Genomic DNA, 22,830 nt, shown 5'->3' on the forward strand with positions numbered 1-22,830 from the left:
ATTAGAATTTTGAGTAACAAAAGAATAATAAAAGACCATGTGAAGGTCCATATTATGTATCTATAAACAGTTGGGCTTCAATTTATATATTTCCCAAAATATACCAGAAAGACAAGAAAAATATTTTGAGGGGGAAGGAAGGAGTTGTTTTTGGTTTTGGACTATCCAATAAAGATGGCTAGCCCTCTGGATTCTAGACATCTTCTAGTTATCCCAAACAGTATAAATGTTTTGAGCTAATTTTACGAGCAATAATTTTCTATGTTCCATTTATTTATGGACCAAGGAATTTATCCAATGATAGTTCTTCATAAAACTACCACGTATTTGCCACAAAAGTACAAATTGGAAAAAATATCATCATTTCCCAGCTGCTCCCTGGTGATGCACATAAGCTGAGAAAGAGACAACAAGATTAATAACTTGGATGTCTCATTTGTTACATTAAAGTGTTATATTACATTAGGAAAAAACATGGAATATTTTGTTAACCATAAAATTATTAAAAACATTTGTTCAATTCCAAGCTGCACTCTTTAATAGACTTGTGACCTTGGGCTGGTTAATTTATAGCCTTTGATGCAGTGTCTTCATGGGTAGATGAAGATAATTAGAGTATACCTTGGTGTGTTATTATGAGGATTGACTAAGATAATTTGACAGGAAAGGATGCACTAATGAAAATCATAAATTGTATATTCTAATATTGACTCTTTTAACAGTTTTTTTCAGATGAGGCTCAATTTCCCTATTTCTAACAATTAAAAGGTAAGTTGAATCATGCAACTATGACAATGCCAAGGAAAAAGAGATGTTATTCCTTTAACTGTGATCTTGTAAGAGAAACTGAGGGATAACTCTCTAACACAGCCTTTATACTTCAGGGGGAGCCACATCCTTCTCTTTGCCTGCTTTAAGATAATTACCACACATTTATGTGAGAAGCCTGTGCATATCCTCAGTCTACTCTATTCATGCACTCCACAGGAGCATTTTTTTACAGCTTTATTTATTTACTCAATGATTAGTAAACCTTATATATTTACAGGGACATTTTTACCTACTCCTTTTTCACTTAAGGTGAATATAGCTGTGCAGAATTTATTAAAAAAATCATATTTGTTTCAAGCACTTAAATGCTGAGTATATCAGAAATTCAGGCCAGATGAGATGTTTTCAGCTCCAAGAAGATCTCAAATTTTAGTATCTGTTTAATGGTAAATTTACATAGGAAAATAGAAGAAGCACAAACTTTTTACACCCTAATGAAATCCACCTATATCCTCTATAGCTCAGTCTTTGGTAGGATGTATGGAGACTAAAGACCTACCACCCAGATTATCCAGAATTTCCACGCTTAAAAATGAAAGTTTTGCATCTTGGAAAAACCAGTGGTGCTAGCCAAACCCAGAGAGGTGGTCACTCAGCAAAGAGTCAGAGTTCATTATTATAATTGCCAGTTCTTATAGACGACTTCAGAATTCTGTTTGTAAGACAGCAGATAACTATACAAAGTGAAATGCAGACCTATCTTGTTTTTTCATAGGGTCTCCCTATTAATCCACAACCACCTAACATATAGAAGAGAGAAAGAATCTGGTCATCTCTACCAGCATGGGATTATTTATTAACATCTTTTGGACAAGAAGGCTTCTTCATGAATAACAGGCTTTGAAAACATATTTCTGGTATGGTGCCCATGTCTCTAAATGCATAATAGGTTAATTCATTGACTCTTTATGTATGAGACAGAGTCAGGAATATTTAAAATAACATTTTTTTTGTTTTTTTATCAATATTTTATCATTCATATTCACTTCCTTTTTTGATTCATAATTATGACTGTATTTGAACACCTGTTCAACCAGTTTCTCCAGTATTATTTTTATTTTTTATTGGTTCTTTTTAGTTATGCATAATATTAGGATTCAAAATGAATTATTAAGACTTGGAATATAATTTATTCTGACTCAGTCCTTAGTATTCCCCTTTTCCTCTCTTCTTCTCTCCTCCTTGTTCTCTTCCTTGTACTCTACTAATCTTTCTGCCATTTACCTTTAAAACTTTTTAGTGGGTTATTTTTTGTCAACATACATGATGATGAGATTCACTGTGATATGTTCATATCCACACATAGAAAAGTTAGATCAGATTTATTCCGTGATTCTTTCCTTCTCTCTCCTCCTGAGTTCCCTTCATGTAGTCTATCTACCTTTTTGCCTATTTTAATAAATCCACCTTTCCCTTTCTCTTTGTTTTCTCTCTACCTTTTCGTAACAAGAAAATGTCTTTAGTATATAAACAGAAATACAACTTGTGGTCACCATTTAGTGACACTGTAAGAAATAGATACCTCTTCTTCATTTAGGTAAGATGCTGTCCATTCTGTCAAGATGAATTGCACTTCTTAAACTGGGGCATCAAACCCATTCATAGCAGACTTCCACTGACTATCCTAGCAATATCTCTCCAATCTCACTTCCTAAAACCATCCAAGAGCATACTCTTTCAATTCTGAAATACAAGGACAGCAGAGAGATTTCTTGCTGACATTATAAAAACACAGAAACCCTCCTTGAGCATGAACCCACCTGTGTGTGAAGAAGAAATGTTCTTGGAAACATCCTATCTCCCATCATTAGTGGAGAATTCAGAAGGGTTTATAAAGATTGAGTTTCCCACTGTGGGGCTTTCTCACTAGAGAATATTGACAGAAATTCAAGGCGGCAATTGCATCATATTGCATCACCATTAATGAAAATTAATCTCAAGAGCAAAATAACTCTCAGCAGAACTAGATTTTTAAAAGATCAGGTCTATAAAAACTTGAGATTTTGCTTTCTTCCTATTTTAAATATGTTTCTCTGAATCTTGGAAAATTGTGAAGCATTTATTTGGGGAGCATCTTGCTTTCCCATATAATAATAATATCAGTATTGGATACATAACTTTTTTTTGGCTAGTGGGTGCTAGAGATTGAACCCAAGATGTTTTACCCCTGAGCTACATCTATAGTTCTTTCTTTCTTTCTTTATTTTATTTGTTTTGAGACAGAGGGTCTCACTAAGATGCGTATCACCTTGATAAATGTCTGACACAACATATATTTGAAATAACCTCTAGCTTACAATAGGAAAACACAAAAACATTCATTGTATTGGTGAAAAAATTAGTTTTTTTTTTTCAGTATGAAAGAGCTGGTTAAACATGGGAGACTAACAGAGGATACATTTCCTATACATATGTCAGTGATGAACCCTTAATGAGCATCTACTTGTCCAAAATGATTAATATACTTCTTTAAAACCCATCTTAATTCCTAAATTAACATTGATAATGAAGAGAAGAACAATATAACTTTACCTCCACCCCCCATGAGTTCATAGTGGAACAGACTTTCATGGCCAGAGAAATCAAGCTAGAAAATAACTCATTCAAAAAACAGTAGCTTAGGGGGTCTTGTTTAAACAGTGTCTGAACCAAAAGCCTTTCCTATGGTTTGGGAAAATATCCCCTAAAAGTCCTTGACTTGGTCCCTTGTCCGTGGTATAATTTGAAGTTGGTGGGAATTTTAAGAGAATGAGCCTGGTGAGTGGAATTCCAGTCCTCCAGGGAATGATCTTGAAATGGGTATTGGGATCCCTGTCTCTTTCTCTTTCTTCCTTTCATTTTTCTTCCATGAGGGAAACTATTTGGTTCCATCACACACTCTGCCATAATGTGCTGGGCAGGCCTAAATGCAACCCCAAGCATGGACTGGAACCTCTAAAACTCTCAGCAGAAAGAAAACATTTTACTTTTAAGTTGATCTCAGGTGTTTGTTACAGTAACAGAAATCTGTCTAACATAAATATCAGCACAAATAAAGGAGAATAGTCATAGAATTCCAAAAGGCAGGAAGTTAAAAGGAAGAGAAAATATAGTCACAGATTCTTCTGTCCTATCTTCAGGTACAATCTTGGAACAGATAAGCAGCCATGTCCAGTTAGTGAAGATATGGTAATAAAGGCATTTCATTTGTGTGAAATCTCTATTCTGTCATTTGGGCAAATGAGAAAAACTGAGAAACCCTTCTGCATTTTCAATGTCTTTAACACAACAATGCTAAATATTTTAATGAGAAATAGTTTGATTTCCTTCAATAGTTTTGTTCTTTTAAGAACTCTATAGAAAATTAATTCTTCAGTAAGTAAATGTTACTGATAAAAGATATAGCTATTTTTGCAAATTGGCACGAAAATAGCTATTTTTATCATGTTTCCAGATTTTACCCATTTAGAAAAGAAAAGTTGACATGCTTAAGAAATATAATTTAAAAATTTATTAACAATGACAGTCCTTTGCAAATGTGGTACATAAAGACTTCAGTGTAGAATCGTTATGTTGAAAATGGAATTTAAATTCCAGTTTTTCATAACAATAACATGTTGGTAAATTGTGCCTCTTCTTGCAAAATTGTTTTCAACCCAAAGACTTACTTATTAAATTAATGAACCTACTATTGATTTGTATCAGTATAACAAAATGGTGATCATTATCACATATAGACTATTGCCTTTATCCATTCCATAAACTTTGATAAGACAGGTCTAGACAATTGAGAAACATCAGACTTGGTACTTTAGAATAGCTAACACAACCCCTCTGCCACCTTCTGCTTCTCTTACCCTTGGAAGAATTTAACCTAAGACCTCCCAAAAGTGAGACTTCTACATATAATCTTTAGAAGTTTGTATAATGTGATGCTCAGATTAGACAAGTAAACTAATTATAACTCTTTCTTCATTCTTTGGTGTGAACTTCTTTGCACCAACTTGTTTTGTATTTAAGAAACACCTTGTTATGATAATAGTCATGAAAACAAGTCCTCTCCTCTGCACAGATTATGGTTGTGTTTTGCCTTTGTTGTTAGGACACTTTAAGGGATAACACCAATCAGTGGAGTAGCTAAGTAAGAAACTTAAGGTGAACAGTTGCTTTTCACTGAAATAACATTAGCCATCTTGATCATTTGCCAATATCCTCAGGGAATGTTGTAATTTTCTTGAGTTCACGCTGGAATCCCACATACTATGATGATGAATAAAATGGGGGGTAGATAAGAGTCATGGAAAGTAACTTGCTTGTACTGGAGTGAGCGTCCTGCTGGAAATGTTTTACTGTTGATTTATTTAGGTATCTGTCTGGCTGACTTCCATATTCTAAAATGTAATAAATGTATTTTCATGTGTGTCTTGTTTATTCCTGATTTCCAATTTGCATGGAATTTCCCTATAATCCACATGGATCAAATGATTGAAAGACCTGTAATAGGAAAAACTATCTCCATGTAAACAGCTCTGCAAACAGCAGATTCTTCACAGGAACAAAGAGAACTTCTGTGGGGAAGTGTGGAAATTATATAGAGTACCCATTTCATTTGAATTTACAGGTAGAGCATCATAGTTTATTGGAATTTAGAGGTAAGGTACCAACGGAAAAGCAAAAGGAGACACAATTTTTAACTCTATAAAAATCAAGTTGTGCAGGAAGAGAATGACAATCAGAGTATTACTCATAATATGAATGACAAGCACTAGTATTAATCATGCTAATATTTCTAGTATTAACTGGATTATTTTTCAGATGTTACTAATGACATATCCATAGTAATTTTAGCAATAAATACTGACTTAAACTAAAATTCCAATATGACTGTATCATAAAGATAAAGAAACAGAAGTGGTGGATATGAGGCAGGTATACAGGATTATTGAAAAAATGCTAATACTTCACCATTATTTTTTAAAATGCCAACAAATCAGCTGGGTTCAGTGGTGCACACCTGTAATCCTAGCAGCTCAGAAGGCTGACGCAGGATGATTGTAACTTCAAAGCTAGGCTCAGCAATTTAGCGAGGCTGTAAGCAATGTAGTGAGATCCTGTCTTTAAAAAAAAAAAAAAAAAAAAAAGGCTGAGAAGGTTGCTTAACAGTTCAGCACCCTGGTTTCAAATTCCAGTTTAAAAAAATAAAATAAAAAACAAGTACATAACTAAAGGTGGGCTAATTCCCAAAGGAAATGATAAAAAGCTATTATGTATATGGAATAAAGAATAGGATATAATTGAAACAGGAATTTTGATAAGCCATGTAATATGATTTGATATTTAAAACTATACACATGACTATTTACTATTCATTTAAAAAATATGTAATTTGAACTAAATACACACATTTATGTAAAATCACAAAAAATACTAAAATAAAGCAAAACATCACAAATGTAATTTTTAGACCTCTAAATTTTCATGATATACACTTCAATGTGCTACAATTTTATCTAAGTAATATTGCATGCAGCAAAGTAGCATATTCTATGCTGGTGTTAACCACCAACATGATACATTTCCATTATGAGCTGACTGAGAATTTGTTTATGTCTTCTGACTGCTCAACCACTGTCTTAAATTTTGCAGCTCACCATAAAGCAGAAGAAAAGACATTCTGTAGAGTGTGCTCACAAACACACACTCAAGTGAGAGGTGACACGTGAATTCTAATCTAAATCATTTTCCAGAAATAGTCACATGATCCTGGTTAATCCGTGGGGCTAGAGTCACAAAGCTGTCCTGTGCACAAAGGCAGGGAACTTGAAATAACTGGTGCAAGATGAATGCCAAGTATAAGTAGGTAAAGTGTGTAACCAAACTTTATTCCATGTGTTTTTATTTTAGAAAAGAATTGAAGTTTGAAACACTGCCGTGTTCTCCATTCATGTATCATATATGTATATGTGTGTGTATGTATATACACACAATTATACATACAATTTTTGCCATCAAACTTTGCCATCAATTCTGTCCTGTGACTTAAGAAAACAAAAATCTAAAAAAGTCATTGAGAAAAAAGAAATGTGAATTTTTCTTTAGGAAAATGTTTTTTCTCTTTGACAGCTCTTTGGCTAATGCTTCTTTCACCTCTTTATTTCTAAGGCTGTAAATCATGGGATTTAACATGGGGATTATTGTGGTGTAAAACACAGCCACCATTTTTCCCTGTTCCACAGACTCCTTGGAAGGGGGTCTGAGGTACATGAAAAAAAGTGTCGCATAGAATATGATGACAGCTGTCAGATGGGAACCACAGGTGGAGAAAGCTTTGTGCTTTCCTTCTGTGGAGCCAATTCTCAGGATAGCAGGAAAAATATAAAGGTAGGAAAAAATAATGATGAGCAGAGAAAAGGAAAGATTGCACCCAGCCACAACAAGCATTGATGTTTCTTTGTTGTAGGTGTCTGAACAGGCCAGCTTAATCAGTGGGGGGTCAGCACAGTAGAAGTGATCGATTTCATTGGGGCCACAGAAGGACAGCTGGTAGGTCCACATGGTCTCCATCAGGCCTGTGAGTGCTCCGTACACATAAGGCACCAGGACTAGGGCCAGGCACACATTCTTGGACATTTTGCTGACATAAAGCAGAGGGTTGCATATGGCCATGTACCGATCAAAGGCCATCACAGCCAGGATATAGATCTCAACGTGAACCAAGGCAATAAAAAAGTAGCATTGTACCAGACAAGCAGGATAGGAAATGGTTTTCTTCTCCGAAAGAAAAATTTCCAGCATCTTTGGTGTCACATTGGAAGAGAAGCACAGATCCACCAGGGATAAGTGACTCAGGAAGAAGTACATGGGCGTGTGAAGCCGGACATTGACCCGGATCAGTACAATCATGCCCAAGTTCCCTGCCACTGTGACCACGTAAATGGCCAGAAACAGCACAAAGAAGAGAATCTGCAATTCCAAGCGGCCGGTGAGTCCCAGGAGAATGAACTCAGACACTGAGGTCAAGTTTCTCATCATTCCCTTCAGTGAGAAATGAGAACTTTAGATCAGTACCAGAAGTTCTTTTAAAGAGTGCCAACGCCCCTAAGTCTTAGAAATGTTTTGTTTTTTTTTTTTTCCTTTTCTACATGTTTTAATTTTTCTATGACTGTGTTTTGTCTCAGGAGACACTAGAATGGGTGGCTTAATTAAAATAGAATCGAATTAAACATTCGTAAAAATCCTGGCTACTGGATACCAATCACTTTGACTTCAGGTCTTTTTCTCTTCTAATTGGTCTCTCATTTCTCTTTTTCTACTAATGTTCTTAGTGTGGAACTAATCTTCTTAACCATCTCTGTTTCTATGTGTCAGCCATTTAGTTTTCAGATTTTACCACTCAGTGTGAATAACCAAATGAATACTCGTCTTTTATCTCAGTGAATTTTCCAGATTACTTAACTAGCAAGAGAAAATTGTACCAGAAGTTCTTTTCTTAATAACATTTATTTCCACTATACCATGCCAAATAAAATCTCTTAGGTTTTTTTTTTTTTTTTTTTAACACGGATACCAAGTAATAAAGATAAATCTTAATTCATTCCTTATAAGATAACAAAAAAAAAAATCAGGATGTCCTATTTTAGAATGAGATTACTTACTACCTTGAGGGGAAAACATGGAAGAAATAGAAACACTTGAAAAAACATGCAATTACATATACTAAAGAAAAGCTTTGGAATGTCTTCTAACATTCTTCCATTTAATTTAATAAACTTTAGAAAAGCTAATTTTTCCGAGTATCAGACCTGAATAAGGGAATAGAAATACTTAGTTTTTCCTGTTAGTCTACAGTTCTGAGAACTGAATTAGACTAGCAAAATAATGATCCAATCCAGAGACCAGGGTTTGACAGAGTATTGGCTGGAAGCCAGCTCTTCCCCAATAGCCATACTCATGTTTGCTCCTCAGAGCCAAGCTGGTTGCTGTAGGAGAGAGAGAGAGAGAGAGAGAGAGAGAGAGAGAGAGAGAGAGAGAGAGAGAGAGAAAGAGAAAGAAGGGAAAAAGAAATGAAGGAAGGAAGGGAGGGAGGGAGGGAGGGAGGGAGGGAGGGAAAGGGAAAGAAAAAGAGAAAGAAAGCAAAGCAAGAAAGAATAATAACAGCAGCAACATCAACAAAAATGGCAATAATTTCCTTTTTCTTTTCTTATTCTAAACTAGATTTGCTATAGTCAAAGGGAAGATTCTGGGCAAGAGAATGTGATGAGAGAGAGAGTTGCAAATTTTATCTACTTCTGTATGAGATAGGCTTGTCCACTTTCCCAGTTTCTGCTTCCCTGGATGTGATGGAGATATTGTGCCAAACCATGCTGGATCATATGGCTGAAAACAAATCTTTATAAAGGGCAGAAAAACAAGACTGAGTAGGTTGGAGCTTCTAAACTCTTGGGGGAACTGAACTAACATACTAGCTCAGAATTTTGTATAAAGGAAAAATACATTTCTAACTTTTTTCAACATCTTCTTATTTCATTTTGGTCCACAAAAACTGAATCTCCTATCCAAACAACACAAACACCTTAGGATCAGCACTCAAGAGTACTCAAAGGCTGACTGCCTCTAAAATAATGATATGAAGTGATTATTAGTTTGAATCTAATTAACCCCTCAGTTATTATGCCCAAGGAGTATAGCATGCCTTAAAAAGTGTCATGATAATGCTTCAATAATCCTGAGGTAAGTCTCTTTTTAAATTGCCTGAAACTTTTCTATCCATTTCAGGATATTTAGAAATCCAGAATGTTCACAAATACACAGACACATATAATAGTACAACTTTATGGAAAACAGGGGAAAGATAGATATTACTTGCAAGAAAATAAAATAATTGAAATTGAAACAATAGACCAGTGTACTCCTTTCATTCTCCTCCTGCACGCTACCACACAAGATTTTTCTCTGGCAATTTTATAGCATTGAATCTCCACCTTCATAATACCTCTCTTGTTTCTCTTCCTCTCCAATTTCTTACCTCCACATTTCTCTCCTGAAACAACTCTAACAATTTTCTATTTTCTTTCACCATATCATTCTAAGCCTTCCACATTTTACCAACTTCTAATCTCAAGTTCAGCTATAAGTCCATTTTAGCCTTGTGTGCAGATTTAGCTGTTTTCCAAAACTAAAAAGCTTTTCATATAATAGAAATGATCATCTTTACAAAGATTATAGACACACCTCTCCCCACTTCTTCCTCTCTCCCTCCCTCTCTACCTCTCTTCCCCCATCCTTCTCTTCTCCCTTTTATCCCCACTCCCTCTCAATCTTCTTCTATCTATTTTGCCCTTGTCCATAGGAGAAAATTCTCCCGGATTTCATATATTGTCTGTGTACACACACATATATATACCGCACATGTAAATATGAGTTCATATATGTACAAATGCATCCCCTTCCTTGGAAAAGGTCTATTAAGCTCTTTTGGTGCTGTTCATAACCATGAAAATAATTTTGTCCTAAAACATTTTTAGCAACCTCAGCACTTACATTTATCTCAGAAAATCAATTCAAAGTTACTGGGAAGTTGACAGTTTTGACTTCAAAAAACACAACTATGGTGCATATTATCTCTACATTTTGTAGACAACTCACCTAACTTTTATGAACTGTAGTTTTTCTCACCATAAACTCTTATTGCAGGGATTTTCTTTGACATTTAAAAGCTATAATGTAGGTGAACATCTGACATCATGAGAAGTACATAAAGCCATCACAGGAAATTTCAGTTTAATCTCAAGCACAAATTTTCGGATTCTGTGCATCGGTACCACAAAGATAAAAAACACTCCTCCTTTCTTTGCTGTCATCTAACTCTTTCTAAGCAAGCACTCATTACTATCAAATAAGTGTTTAGATTCCATGTTTAAATAAGGACACTTTGGCTAGTTACTAACAGAGCAAATAGCCCTCTACCTATAAAGATGTAAAGAAAGCCAAAAGGCCTTCAAGAATGAATGAGGGATATTTACTTGTATTTATGAGGTTGATTTCTTTTCCCTATTGCATTTCAAATTTTTTTTTTTTTTCAAAAAGAAGTCATCAATTCCACCAATTAAAAGTTCCCTGAAGATACCTCAGGGACTTTCACCATGGGAGTTAGGAATGACTTCAGCATCTCTTCTGTCTTCTCCAACTCCCTTGGTAATGAACTTAACTTATTGCTTGCTCTGCATTACAGAACACTGTTGTACCTCACTATCTCAAATACTCAACAGCAAGGGCTGCATTCAAAAACAAACAAAGAAAAATGTTACCCATTTCACTTGGTCCCCAGTATAACCTGAGCATTTCCCACTATGTAGTATCATTGGAGAGAGGCAACATTCATTTCAAATCAACAGTTGTGGGATATTCTAGATTTCTTTTTTCTTATTTAATGCTTTTTTCTTTAACAAAAATCCAAAAGAAAATGAATGCAATAGAAGAAATATAAAATACAAGGCAATAAAGATAATTTCTTTAATTCCTTATTTCCCTAGGCCAGGATCTACCTTGTATAGATAGTTATGAAATTTCTTAATGGTAAGGTGTTTTTAATATATCTGATTAATAAAGTAATTAATTTTCATAAATAATATATTCAGCATTTTTTAAGACTAATGTTATTGGGAACATCAAAAATCTGAGATAAATATTTTAAAGCCTTCTATATTGAAGGACTTGAGTCTTATTGAAGATAATCAATTTTTTCAAAATTTGAATAAGATATTAAGTGAACTGGCTGAGAAAAGAAAACAGATATGACTACAAATCTATCTTTAATCACTAAGTTGTCTTTTCTTGTTGTTAATTTATCAGGTTTTATGATTAAATATTCACCAAAATAAATAAGAAATGCTTATGCTTTCCAGGCACATGAAACCAATGTAAGATACATTCATCATAGTATATAGGAGGAGAGAGAAACAAGAAAACCAAAGTGGTTTTTGTTCCACTGAGTAATTCTGTTCTTGTAGTCTATTCCATTAATTTCACGCAAGTCTCTTCATCTTTAAAATATGAGTGTGTACTGTAGTTGATCCTTGGTTGTTTCTAATTCAAAACCAAACCCATATCTAGTGACTGTATGCAGGAGATTGGGAGATAACAATATGTGGTTTTACCCTGAGAGCTTAGTGAAACTCTACTCAGGGATAGCAGAGAGCTAGAAATCTTGGATAAGAATAAAAAAAATGGCCTGGGAAGGAGATTTACCTCAGTTGTGTCCTTTCCTGGGAGAATTATCCTGAAAGTCTTAATGAGAATTTTTTTTTTCCTTATGTGTATACAAAATATTTTAGAAAATACTTCAACTGTTTCTTTTACCCTAGTTTCACAAGTCAGAAAACCAATGTGGAGATTCTGCCGGCTGTAAAGAATGTCTGTTCTAATTCTGCATTACAAAGTTGGGGCAGGATGGGTCCACCCTAAGATGGATATAAACTGAATCTCCACTGGTCACCTGCCTTCCATAAGCTCTAAACTAGAGGACTATGGTGATATCTGGGTCTCCTGGAATTGGGGTTAGTTGAGATCCAGTACCCAAATCCTCCCTCTCAAATTTCATTATTTCCTTTTCCCAATACATGGTAGCCCAGTAAAAGGATCTTAGGACTCTGTGGAGACCTCCACTTCATTCGAAGGGTTTGTGTCAGTGAACTGATTTAACTCTGGAAACTGATTAAAGAGAAGAGAATCAGTTTTTAAGATTCAAGTTAGTCCTTTATTCAACAGACCTAAAAGTTTTCTGCCTTCACAAATTAAGTAAGAATTTGTGACTCTCTTGTGTTTCTTTTCTAGGAACACCATGGCTAAACAGCCAGCACCATTGTCCTGAATAGTTCAGAGCATTATAATTTCTGCTTTGGCTGTTTCCCGTTACAGTCACCACGCCCAGGCTGCCTTGGATATTGCCTGCTGTCACTTTGCCCCTTGCCACATCCTATTGCTTTGCTATTATTACACTGATGTTTTCTAATTAAGTGACTTTTTTCTCACTCTAAAGTTTAATCTATAGAGAAGATCAATCATGGGACACTTAAAGGATGATGGGACTCCACGCAGGAGTTTACGTCTCAAAGCATTGGTGAAGCAACTCCATTCTAGAACTCCAATCTCACTAAGCCCTAAAATCCCTTTTTTGATGATAAATCAAAGGACATCAGGCATTTACAATTCATGCACAATGGGTCATTTTTCACCCACATTTTAGTCAATCAATCCAAAAAAGTTGCAGTGTTATGGTTTGGAGCTAAAAAACTGTTTCTGCATTAGGCAGTATAAGAATGTGTAGAGGTGAAATGATCAGTTTATGAAAGGTACAAGTTTATCAGTGGATTAATTGGTTTGATGGGTTGATAATTTGAAAGAACTTCTAGGTGGTAATTATCGGCAAGCAAAGCATGCTGGGACGGTAGGTCAAAAAGGGTACAGTCTGAAATGTATCTTCTTCCTATCTCCTCTCCGTTTCCTGGGCTGCCGTGAATTGAACAACTTACCTCCACCATGCCTTTCCACCTATGATGTTTTGCCTCCCACTGGATCCAGAACAATAAAGTGAATCAACTATGGACTCAACTTCAGAAACTATAGGCCAAAATATTTTTTTCTTCCTCTATGTTGTTATTTTCAGCTGTTTTAGTCACAGAAATGCAAAACACTTACCACCTCTCCTAACTCTCCAAGCTGCAACATTAAATTCATGTTCTATGCTTAGAAGGCCTTTATCAATAAATTCATTCTGATCCTACTGTTTGTTCCTTCCATTATCCCACATCCTTAAGATCCATTTTCACATATGTTTTATAGATTTATAATTTTGTATAAATTATATAAATTGGAAAACACATGTAGTTCTTTGGGGTATAACTCACCTCCTCATGTGTCACACTATGAACCTCACCTTCAGGGACTTTCTGTGACCTGAGTCTAGTTATTGATTCAGAAACATAAAGGAGTGGCAAAAGGGTCTTGAGGCTGATCATCATTTTATTATTTGGCAAGAGACTGCTCTTTCCTCAGAAAAGGCATTACAGAATAATCCTTTGCATACAAAGGTAGAAAGACCAAGATCACATGGTGAGAGAAACTGCGACTATTGGGTTGGGGATACCACTGCCACTGGTGGTAGATGGGTAATTGCCATTGGAGCTGAGAAGAAGGCTTCTGTTGGAGACGGTGACACCAGTTCTACTGGGAATGGGGTAGCTGCTGTCATCAGGGGTAGGACCCCTCTTCTACTGGCAAAGAAAAATCATTGGAATTTAGAATCTGAATGTTCCCAGCTTATCAAGTTCTTTCCACAATTTATCCCCATCCTAATTGATAAGATCCTACTCAGTATTTATGTAAATATGGAAATGGAGGCACTCCTTCAGGGCACACATAAAAACTCTTAGGTTTGACCGGAGCTCAAAATACTAAGCTCATCTTATTCTATCTCCACATTGTGAAGTGAAATCGGGAGTAAAAACTCAATGTTATTGTATTCTCTTTTTTCCCCAAAAGTGTTCAAAATCATGATATACAGACCAGCTTACCTCCTTGCACTTTAATGGTTGGATAGAAGAATTGATTAGAAGTTTAGAAGTGGTTGATTAGAAGAATCTAAACCAGACAGTTTAGTACAATGGCATGAACTATTCAGGAAATTCATTTTTAAAATTCTGTTCCTCTAAACTACTCCCTTTATTCCAAAATCATTGGCATTTATTGAGAGATACAGAACCAATAAGAGAGATACAGAACCAATAAGAGCAATGGACATGTATATATGTATAATATGCATGTATTTCATATATATACATATATACCTGTGTATATGTATATGTATACACTTGTATATATGTATATGTATATAAATGTAAACATATATATATAAATATATACATGTGTGTACATATGTATGTATACATTTATATATGTATGCATATATATACATATATACATGTGTATACATATGCATGCATATATGAAATACATGCATATAATACATATATACATGTATATCTTCATATATATACTCAGAAACTAATATATATATATATATAAATATTTGTATGCATGTGTGTGCATGTGTGTTTACATATATGTTCTATATGCATGTGGAATTGGCTTATGTAATTATAAAGGCCAAGAAATTCAATGATTTTCCATCTAAAAACTCGACAACCATGAAAGCCCATGGCATGGTTCAGTCTGAGTCTGAAGACCTGGGACTTAGGACAACTGACTGTGTAAATTCTGATGCAATCTTAAGATTTAAGAACCAGAATAAACAACTTCTGAAGATAGAATATGGTTGCTTCAGATCAAACAGAATGAAAACTTGACATTCCTTTGTCTTTTTGTTCCCAGCAGTCCCTCAACAGACTGGATTAGACCAACACACATGATGAGAAAGATCTTCTTCAGGTCTACCAACTAATCTTACAATTTCCTCCAGAAAAATATTCATAGACACACCCAAAATAATGTTTTGCCAACCATCTAGGAAACCGTTAGCCCAGTGAAGTTCACACATAAAATTAACTCTCTCTCTCATTTTTTTTCCAGAATTGCATTCTTCCTTTCTTTTATTTGATGGTTCAGAGGAAGAGTCACAAACCTACACAGCAGATAGTATTTTAGTTTACTACTGATTCCTTCCATGAGATGCTATTACCACATCATAGTTATAAGATAGAATTTAAAAAAAAAAACAGGAAAAAAGAGAAAGATTTTGCTAATTTACAAAATAGAAAGATTCCAAATTTGTTGGTAAAATGTAAATTTGGGAGTTCTATACACTCCTAAGGAATATTCTTGAGGTCCAACATGTATTATAGTAAAATACTTTTTTTTTTTTTTTAATCTGAGTAGAGGCAACCTGTAAAAACACAGTGAAGGCCTCTGATATCATTGCTGAAGAAGGCGACTATGATGCTAAACAAGTGTATGTGAAACCACACATACTAGCAACAGCAGCCACATATGTATGGAAGACTCTGGAATCGGTGTTGTAATTGCATGGAAGGCAGATGACCGCGCGAAGGTGATTGCCACAGATGCCCGCAGGGACAAAACACCAAGTTGACAGGAATGCAATCATGTTATAGTGTTGACATAAACTGACTATGAAAAAGAACTTCTCAAATAAAAAGCTAGTCAGAATTTGTGATGTTGACCGATGGGTGAGGAGACAGACTGACGATGTGGTCTCCAGATGTGTGCCCAAGTCTTCCACAACAACAAGACTGCATAATGCAAAAAATAAGACAGAGAAGGCAGGGTGCAACTCTGGACAAGTGGTCAACCTCAGGAAGCTAAATTCCTTCTCTCGAGTCTGGTTTATTCTAAACATTTCCAGATGAATTCTTCTGTTGAAAGAAAATAAAAGCAGACTGATTATATATTAATTATGCATATTTAATTTATTCATTTGAGATTCCCTCAATGTTTCACGTTTTGCAGAAACATATCATCACCTTATAAAAGTAATATTAATATCTTGATTTTAAGGTATCTATGCATCTATTATTTTTTTAGGTAGCACAAACTATGTACCAGGCTAAGCAACAGAAAGGAATTACTCCCAAAGCATCTTTTCTGACCTTGTGGCATTTACAATGTCATAGAGGACACAGACATCCATTATATCTGAGGAAAAATAGCTGCAATAAAGGAAAATGTAGAAGGAATAAAAGAGGTGAAATAAAATTTTAGTAATGGTAAATAAGAAGCTAACTTTTATTGAGTAAATACTGTGTTGTCTCAAGTGCTTTATAAGTATCAATCCATAGATTTTCTACGATGCATCCCTAAGAGAAAATAATGTACATTTCCAAGAGGAAGAGATTGAGGGAGAAGTTGAGTAATGTGCCAACTAAGTTTGATTCCATGACTTTACCTATTAATTTAATAGAAAAATGATGGATTCAAGACCTGACCACAAACTCACTTTATTGAACAACTTGAGTTTGTCTACACATTATAAAGAAAGATGTTTCCTTGTAGTAGATCATGTTATTTAGTGTGCATGTATGTATCAAATTTGATCAAGAATACGTTTGACAAAGGCAGCCCCAGCAACAGCAAGGTGCTAAGCAACTCAGTGAGACCTCATCTCTAAATGGAAATACAAAATAGGGCTAGAGATGGCTCAGTGATTGTGTGAGTTCAATCCCAGGTGCAAAACCAGGTGCAAAGAAAAAATAAAATTAAAAATGAATGCTTTTGAAAGACAGAAAATGATTGTAGTACTCATTTCATGACTTTTTCCTTAAATGAAGAATAGTTGGGAAAAGAATATTATGAAAATAGGCCACAGAGCATAATATACACACTTGTAATTCTAGCTACTCCACACTAGGGCAGGAGGACCACTTGGCCACAACTTTAATGAGAACCTATCTCAAAATAAAATATAAGAAGAGCTGGAAATGTAGTTCATTGGTTCAATTACGAGTATAGTAAGAATTTTACAAGGCGATATGGGTATAAACTTTAATGTTAGACAGATTTGAACTTGCATTCAGACCTATGTGATTTTAAGATAATAATGAGATTATGAGTCTTTAGTTCCTCATCTTTAAAATACAGTTTACAACACTGACCCCACGATATTTACAGGCAAACAAAACAACATATGTTAAAACAATGTTTAACCTTTGGTAAAAATTGTTACTCTTTCTCTTTTTTGTGTGCATGTGAGTGTCTTATTATTGATATATATATATATATATCTATTACATATATAATATATCACATGATATATATTATATACATCATATATACACATGATATATATATATATATGATACATATATGTGCGTTTTATAGAATTCTAACAGATGTTTGATAGATATATATATATATATATATATATATATATATATATCAATAAAAATATCTGATGTAAGAAATGTCAGGATTGTAAAATTTCAAATCTATAAAACAATTTTAATACATATGTATATTTTTACTAAAGAAATACTAAAGTATGACACTTTTAATAAAGTAGGGGGGAAATATAAAATATCTTCTGATAATTATTTCTTAGGAAGTACAGTAAATATTCTCTATTTTCTTCTATATTTTTTATCATATTTCCAAATTTTCTCAATAAATAAAGTATCCAGTAGCTGAGCATATACTTATTCTATGTCCTACACACTATAAGATGGACTATAAAATAGACAGTATTAACAGGTTGACAATGTGATTCCAGCCAGCCTGTCAATTCATGAAGTCACCTAGTATAATTCTTCATTTATCTTAAACTTGTGTGTATCTGGGCATCTTTACGGTTTCAGATTGCTAGAGTCATCCCTAAATAACAATGATTTATGGTCACTTGTATTTCTGAATTTACTGTTGACGTATGACTAATAATATAGTTCCTTGAACTCTTTTGTTGGTCCATCCAAAGATGCTGTTTTAAATCTCCAAAAATGGGGGAACAGAGCTGATTTTGACAATGAAGATTTGTTTATTATTTTACATGAAATCTTCATTGTCCTTTTATTTGGTTCCAAGTTAGGCTGTAAAGATAGAAGCATAAAGACTGAAATTAGAAAAAATAAATTGGAATAATAAAGGGGGTGGGTTTGCAAAACTAAATATATGTGTGGAGTGAGGTAGTGATACATCCAAGTGTATGTTGAAGTGGAATTCCACAAACTATTAATTAAGTATACCAACTGAAAAACTGTTCTTTGTTTAATATGTGTGTTTTATAGAATCTGTGGGCAATTCAAGTTTCCATATGAAGACATTGTGTAACAATATCTAGTTACAATAATTGTATGGAGTAAAATAGAATGAATGAATTGGAAAATGTTACCTGGTGGAAAGTACTGAGCAGAAATCCACTCTAAGATACAAAGAAAACTGAGAAAAAATATTTATATTTGAGACGTTGACCGTTTACAGTCTGTGGCTTTTCCTTTTTCATTGAAAGACAGGTGCATAGATGTGAACACAAATTGGTTCTGACAGATGTTTTTCCAGGTCTGAAGTAACCTTGTGTAGCAGCTGGGTGGGCTGGGGAGAGTACATAAAGGATGCATATGTTGTGTATCTTGCACAATCACTGAACTTTTATTCATTCAGACTCAATTGCTTTTGCTTCGAGTGCATCAGTACTTTTGCATTATTACATTAGACCATATAACAGATTAATGTTGATTGCTCTTTGCACTTTCACAACCCCTACATAAATGTACCATTCTGAAGCTCTTGAAAAACTCCTTGGTACAGGAAGCAATGTGTGATTTATAGAGGTACTTTAAAATTTTGTAAACTTTGCTAATAATAAGTGACTTCACATTTACTAGGATTTTACATCTTTTAAAATAGCAACTTGTTATTGTTTCATTTAGCATTAAAATACTTGCAAACAAGTCAACATGTTTCACTCTAAAATTAGATCCATAAATAAGTAATGGTAGAAAAGAACAACTGTAAGTAAAATTTAAACTGTAAGAAATAACAGATTTCAGATCCATCCAGAAAAAAATGATTAATAAAAGAGAGATGATGGCAGGCATGAGAATTCTGGCCCCAGAAATGTCACTGATAAGCTCTACAGAAGTCACAATTGTTTGAGGACAGTCCTGTGCCCTTGTAGGAGCCAAAAAAGTTAATATCTAAAAAGTAGCTGTCTTGAAAATCATTCCAGTATTCTGTTGTGGCAGAAAGAAGAAGGTGTCTTATTAAAAGTTATCCTCCCAAGTGAGAGAAATAAGTTGATTTCAGAATGGACATGAAGTGTTAGTATAAAATGTTTCCCCAGAGGTGAAACAGAGTAGTTCTCCGCAGATGTGGGGACAATCCTTTGAAACACAGGATTGAATCCCTATGCAGTAAGTATTATAGAATGATAAGCCACTAAAAATCAGCTCATGAGAGTCAATGTGTTTTACCCATTTTGTGTAAAAGTATACATATAATCATACATTTCTTTGTAGATATATATAAAAAAATTTTCTGGAAGCCAATCATGGTGGTGCATGCCTGTAATCCTAGTGACTCAGGAGGCTGAGACAGGAGGATCAAAATAGCCAGCCTCAGCAATTTATCGAGACCCTGTCTCAAAATAAAAAATCAAAAGGGCTGGAGATTTGTCTCAGTGTGTAAGCACCTCTGGGTTCAATCCCTGGTACAATTTTTTTTTTCTGAAAACTTAAGAAATTGTTAATAGTAGTAAATCTGGAAGTAAAACTGGAAGATCAGGGTGGGGGAAAGAAATGTTTTACTCTAGATGTCTTTCTATAAAAAGTATAATTTTTTAATATGATGTATAAAATTGTAGATACAAAAGTATACAAAAGAAGAATATTCATTTTCCATATCTAAATGTACACCTTCTCCCTGTTCACACAAACATTAGCCTTATATGTCATGGAAATGATAAGTCTTTTGTGTTTTGCAAATAGATTATATATTTTCATTATGGCAATAAAATCAGCTTTACTATAAATTCTATTAAATTTGGATACAGTTCTTACAAATAGATCTCTGATTATGGAAAGAAAGATACTCGGTGACTTTATTTAGAGAGCACATTTCTTCTGATGAGTTTCCGAAAAGCTTGTTTCACATCCTTGTTTCTCAGACTATAAATGATGGGATTCAACATAGGGCTGACAAAAGTGTAGAAAACAGCAATGATTTTGGACTGTTCAACTGATTTGTCCGTGGGAGGTCTAACATACATGCAGAACAGGGTCCCATAAAACACAGTCACTGCCACCAGGTGGGACCCACAGGTAGAAAAGGCTTTGCGCCTGCCTTTGGCAGAACGCATCCTCAGAATGGCCATGAGAATGAAGATGTAGGAGATGAGGATAATGAGGAGGGAGTTGGAGAGATTAAACCCTGCTACCACAAACATGGATGTTTCCTTAATGTATGTGTCAGAGCAGGAGAGCCGGATGAGGGGGGGATCTGCGCAATAGAAGTGGTTAATGATATTGGAGCCACAGAAGGTCAAGCGGTAAGTCCACATGGTTTCCATCAGGCCACTAAGGAACCCATAGATATAGGGACCAGCAATCAGGCGAGCACAGACTCCTTTGGACATCTTGCTGCTGTAAAGCAAAGGGTTACAGATGGCCATGTACCTGTCGTAGGCCATCACAGCTAGCATATAATATTCAGTAATCACCATGGCAATGAAAAAATAGCACTGCACTAAGCAGGCAGCATAGGAAATGGTTTTCTTCTCTGATAAAAAGTTCACCAGCATCTTGGGAGTCACATTAGTGGAATAGCACAAGTCCAGGCAGGACAAACTGGCAAGGAAGTAGTACATGGGAGTGTGTAGGCGGGAGTCCACTTTGATCAACATCACCATCCCAAGGTTGCCCACAACAGTGATCAGGTAGATCGCCAGGAACAACACAAAGAGGATGGGCTGAAGCTCTAGGCGATCCGTCAGTCCCAAGAGAATGAATTCTGTCACCAAGGTGGAATTTCCTCTGACCATTTTCTTAGAGACCAACATGTTCACTTGGGTGGATTGAAATGAATGAAGGTGGTGAATAAGATGTCTCTCAGAGGTTTATTTTCTCCCAGTTATTCTCCCTTTCTTCTACTCTTCCTCTCTCATGAACCCTCAAAATATTATTGGAGGGAGTCTGAGAACATAGGGGATGATTATCTTAAGAAGGTCTTGGGCTCAAATAACTGAGTATACATTGTGCAGATGATCCCTACAGTGTCTCCTGAGCCACCAGTGTGTACGTGAATGGGAGATTTATGAGTTAAAGTTTGTACAATATCAAACTGAACCTCCAGCTTCCCTTTATAAAACCACGGAGATCTAAAATTTGTGCTTGATGCTGCTTCTGTACAATTTGTGTAGAAAAAAATCAACAGTGTGTGCATATTTAAAATCTTCACTTTTGAGAATTTAATTCTCTATGATCTTTCACTTTTGAGAATTTAATTCTCTATGATCTATATAAGCCCAGAATTAGAGCTTTTCTTGAAGGAAATTCTCTGGAATAGAGAATTTAGTGCTAAATTTGTTAGACTTAGGAGCACAACTTTCATATGCAAATATACCAAGGTAAGATTCCAAATTTTAAAATATCAAACGCCTATTTGAATAACAACGGGATAAAATTTTAGATACATGAGTTTGCATGAATATGGCATGATGAGACATAGAAAAAGGGCAAAGAAGACACCAAAAATTAAAGCATAGTTTCATTTGTTCATCTATTTACCTTTTTTTTCTGATGTATCCCAGAAAACATGTAAGGGTATTGGAAGTATTGCAAAACTTGGGGGCTGGGGATATAGCTCAGTTGGTAGAGTGCTTGCCTCACATTCACAAGTTCCTGGGTTCCAGCCCAGAACTACCAAAGGAAAAAAAAAAAAAAAACCTTGACCAATTTATGCTGCTAATAGAGTATAAATTTAACTGTAAACTTTGCCAAAAGCATGTGCAAATGATTCAACCATCTTCACTATACTATTATAATGTCCAGAATTATAAAATAAAAACTAATGAAGAAAGAATTATTATTAGTACAGAGTTTTCAGGTGATACTAGTTACAGTGAATTTACATATTCATATAATATTACCAATTCAAATAATGAAATAACATCAGTTATAATTTAAAATATTTGAAAATTATTGTCCTGGGATTTTAGATAATATATTTTCATTTTGTATTCCCAAAGTTATCCCTTGTTATTTCATAAGAGGTAAGGGATCAAAACTTAGTTGCCTCTGATAGCCATTGACACAATATGAGGGAATGAAGGGAACCAGAGTGTGGTTCCAGTATAAAGAGGCTCCAAATATGTAATATTATCTCTGCTATGTGGTAATACATGGCCCCTGTTATAAGACCTTAACAGATTTTAAGTATCAGAATTCATTAAATTCATGTAAACTCTACAAAAAATAGCACTGGCAATTAAATTTAGTTTTAAACCTATCTTTAACAAGCGCAGAGAACAGAAGTATGTAGGCATGATCTTCTGTGATTACA

The 22,830-nt window shown here is 34.8% G+C and overlaps 2 protein-coding genes across 2 annotated transcripts; both read right to left on the reverse strand.

Annotated features, from left to right (window-relative positions):
- Positions 1 to 6,849: 6,849 nt before the first annotated feature.
- On the reverse strand, positions 6,850 to 7,842 carry LOC143390483 (olfactory receptor 5M8-like). The gene has a single exon (XM_076842865.2). It carries the CDS (start codon positions 7,840 to 7,842, stop codon positions 6,850 to 6,852), a length of 993 nt encoding a protein of 330 aa, XP_076698980.2.
- A 12,529-nt stretch (positions 7,843 to 20,371) lies between these two features.
- On the reverse strand, positions 20,372 to 21,328 carry LOC143391788 (olfactory receptor 5M5). Its single transcript, XM_076844540.2, has one exon. It carries the CDS (start codon positions 21,326 to 21,328, stop codon positions 20,372 to 20,374), a length of 957 nt encoding a protein of 318 aa, XP_076700655.2.
- Positions 21,329 to 22,830: the final 1,502 nt, after the last annotated feature.

This window comes from Callospermophilus lateralis, chromosome 2 (genome assembly GCF_048772815.1).
Source record: "Callospermophilus lateralis isolate mCalLat2 chromosome 2, mCalLat2.hap1, whole genome shotgun sequence".
Lineage (NCBI taxonomy): Eukaryota > Metazoa > Chordata > Mammalia > Rodentia > Sciuridae > Callospermophilus > Callospermophilus lateralis.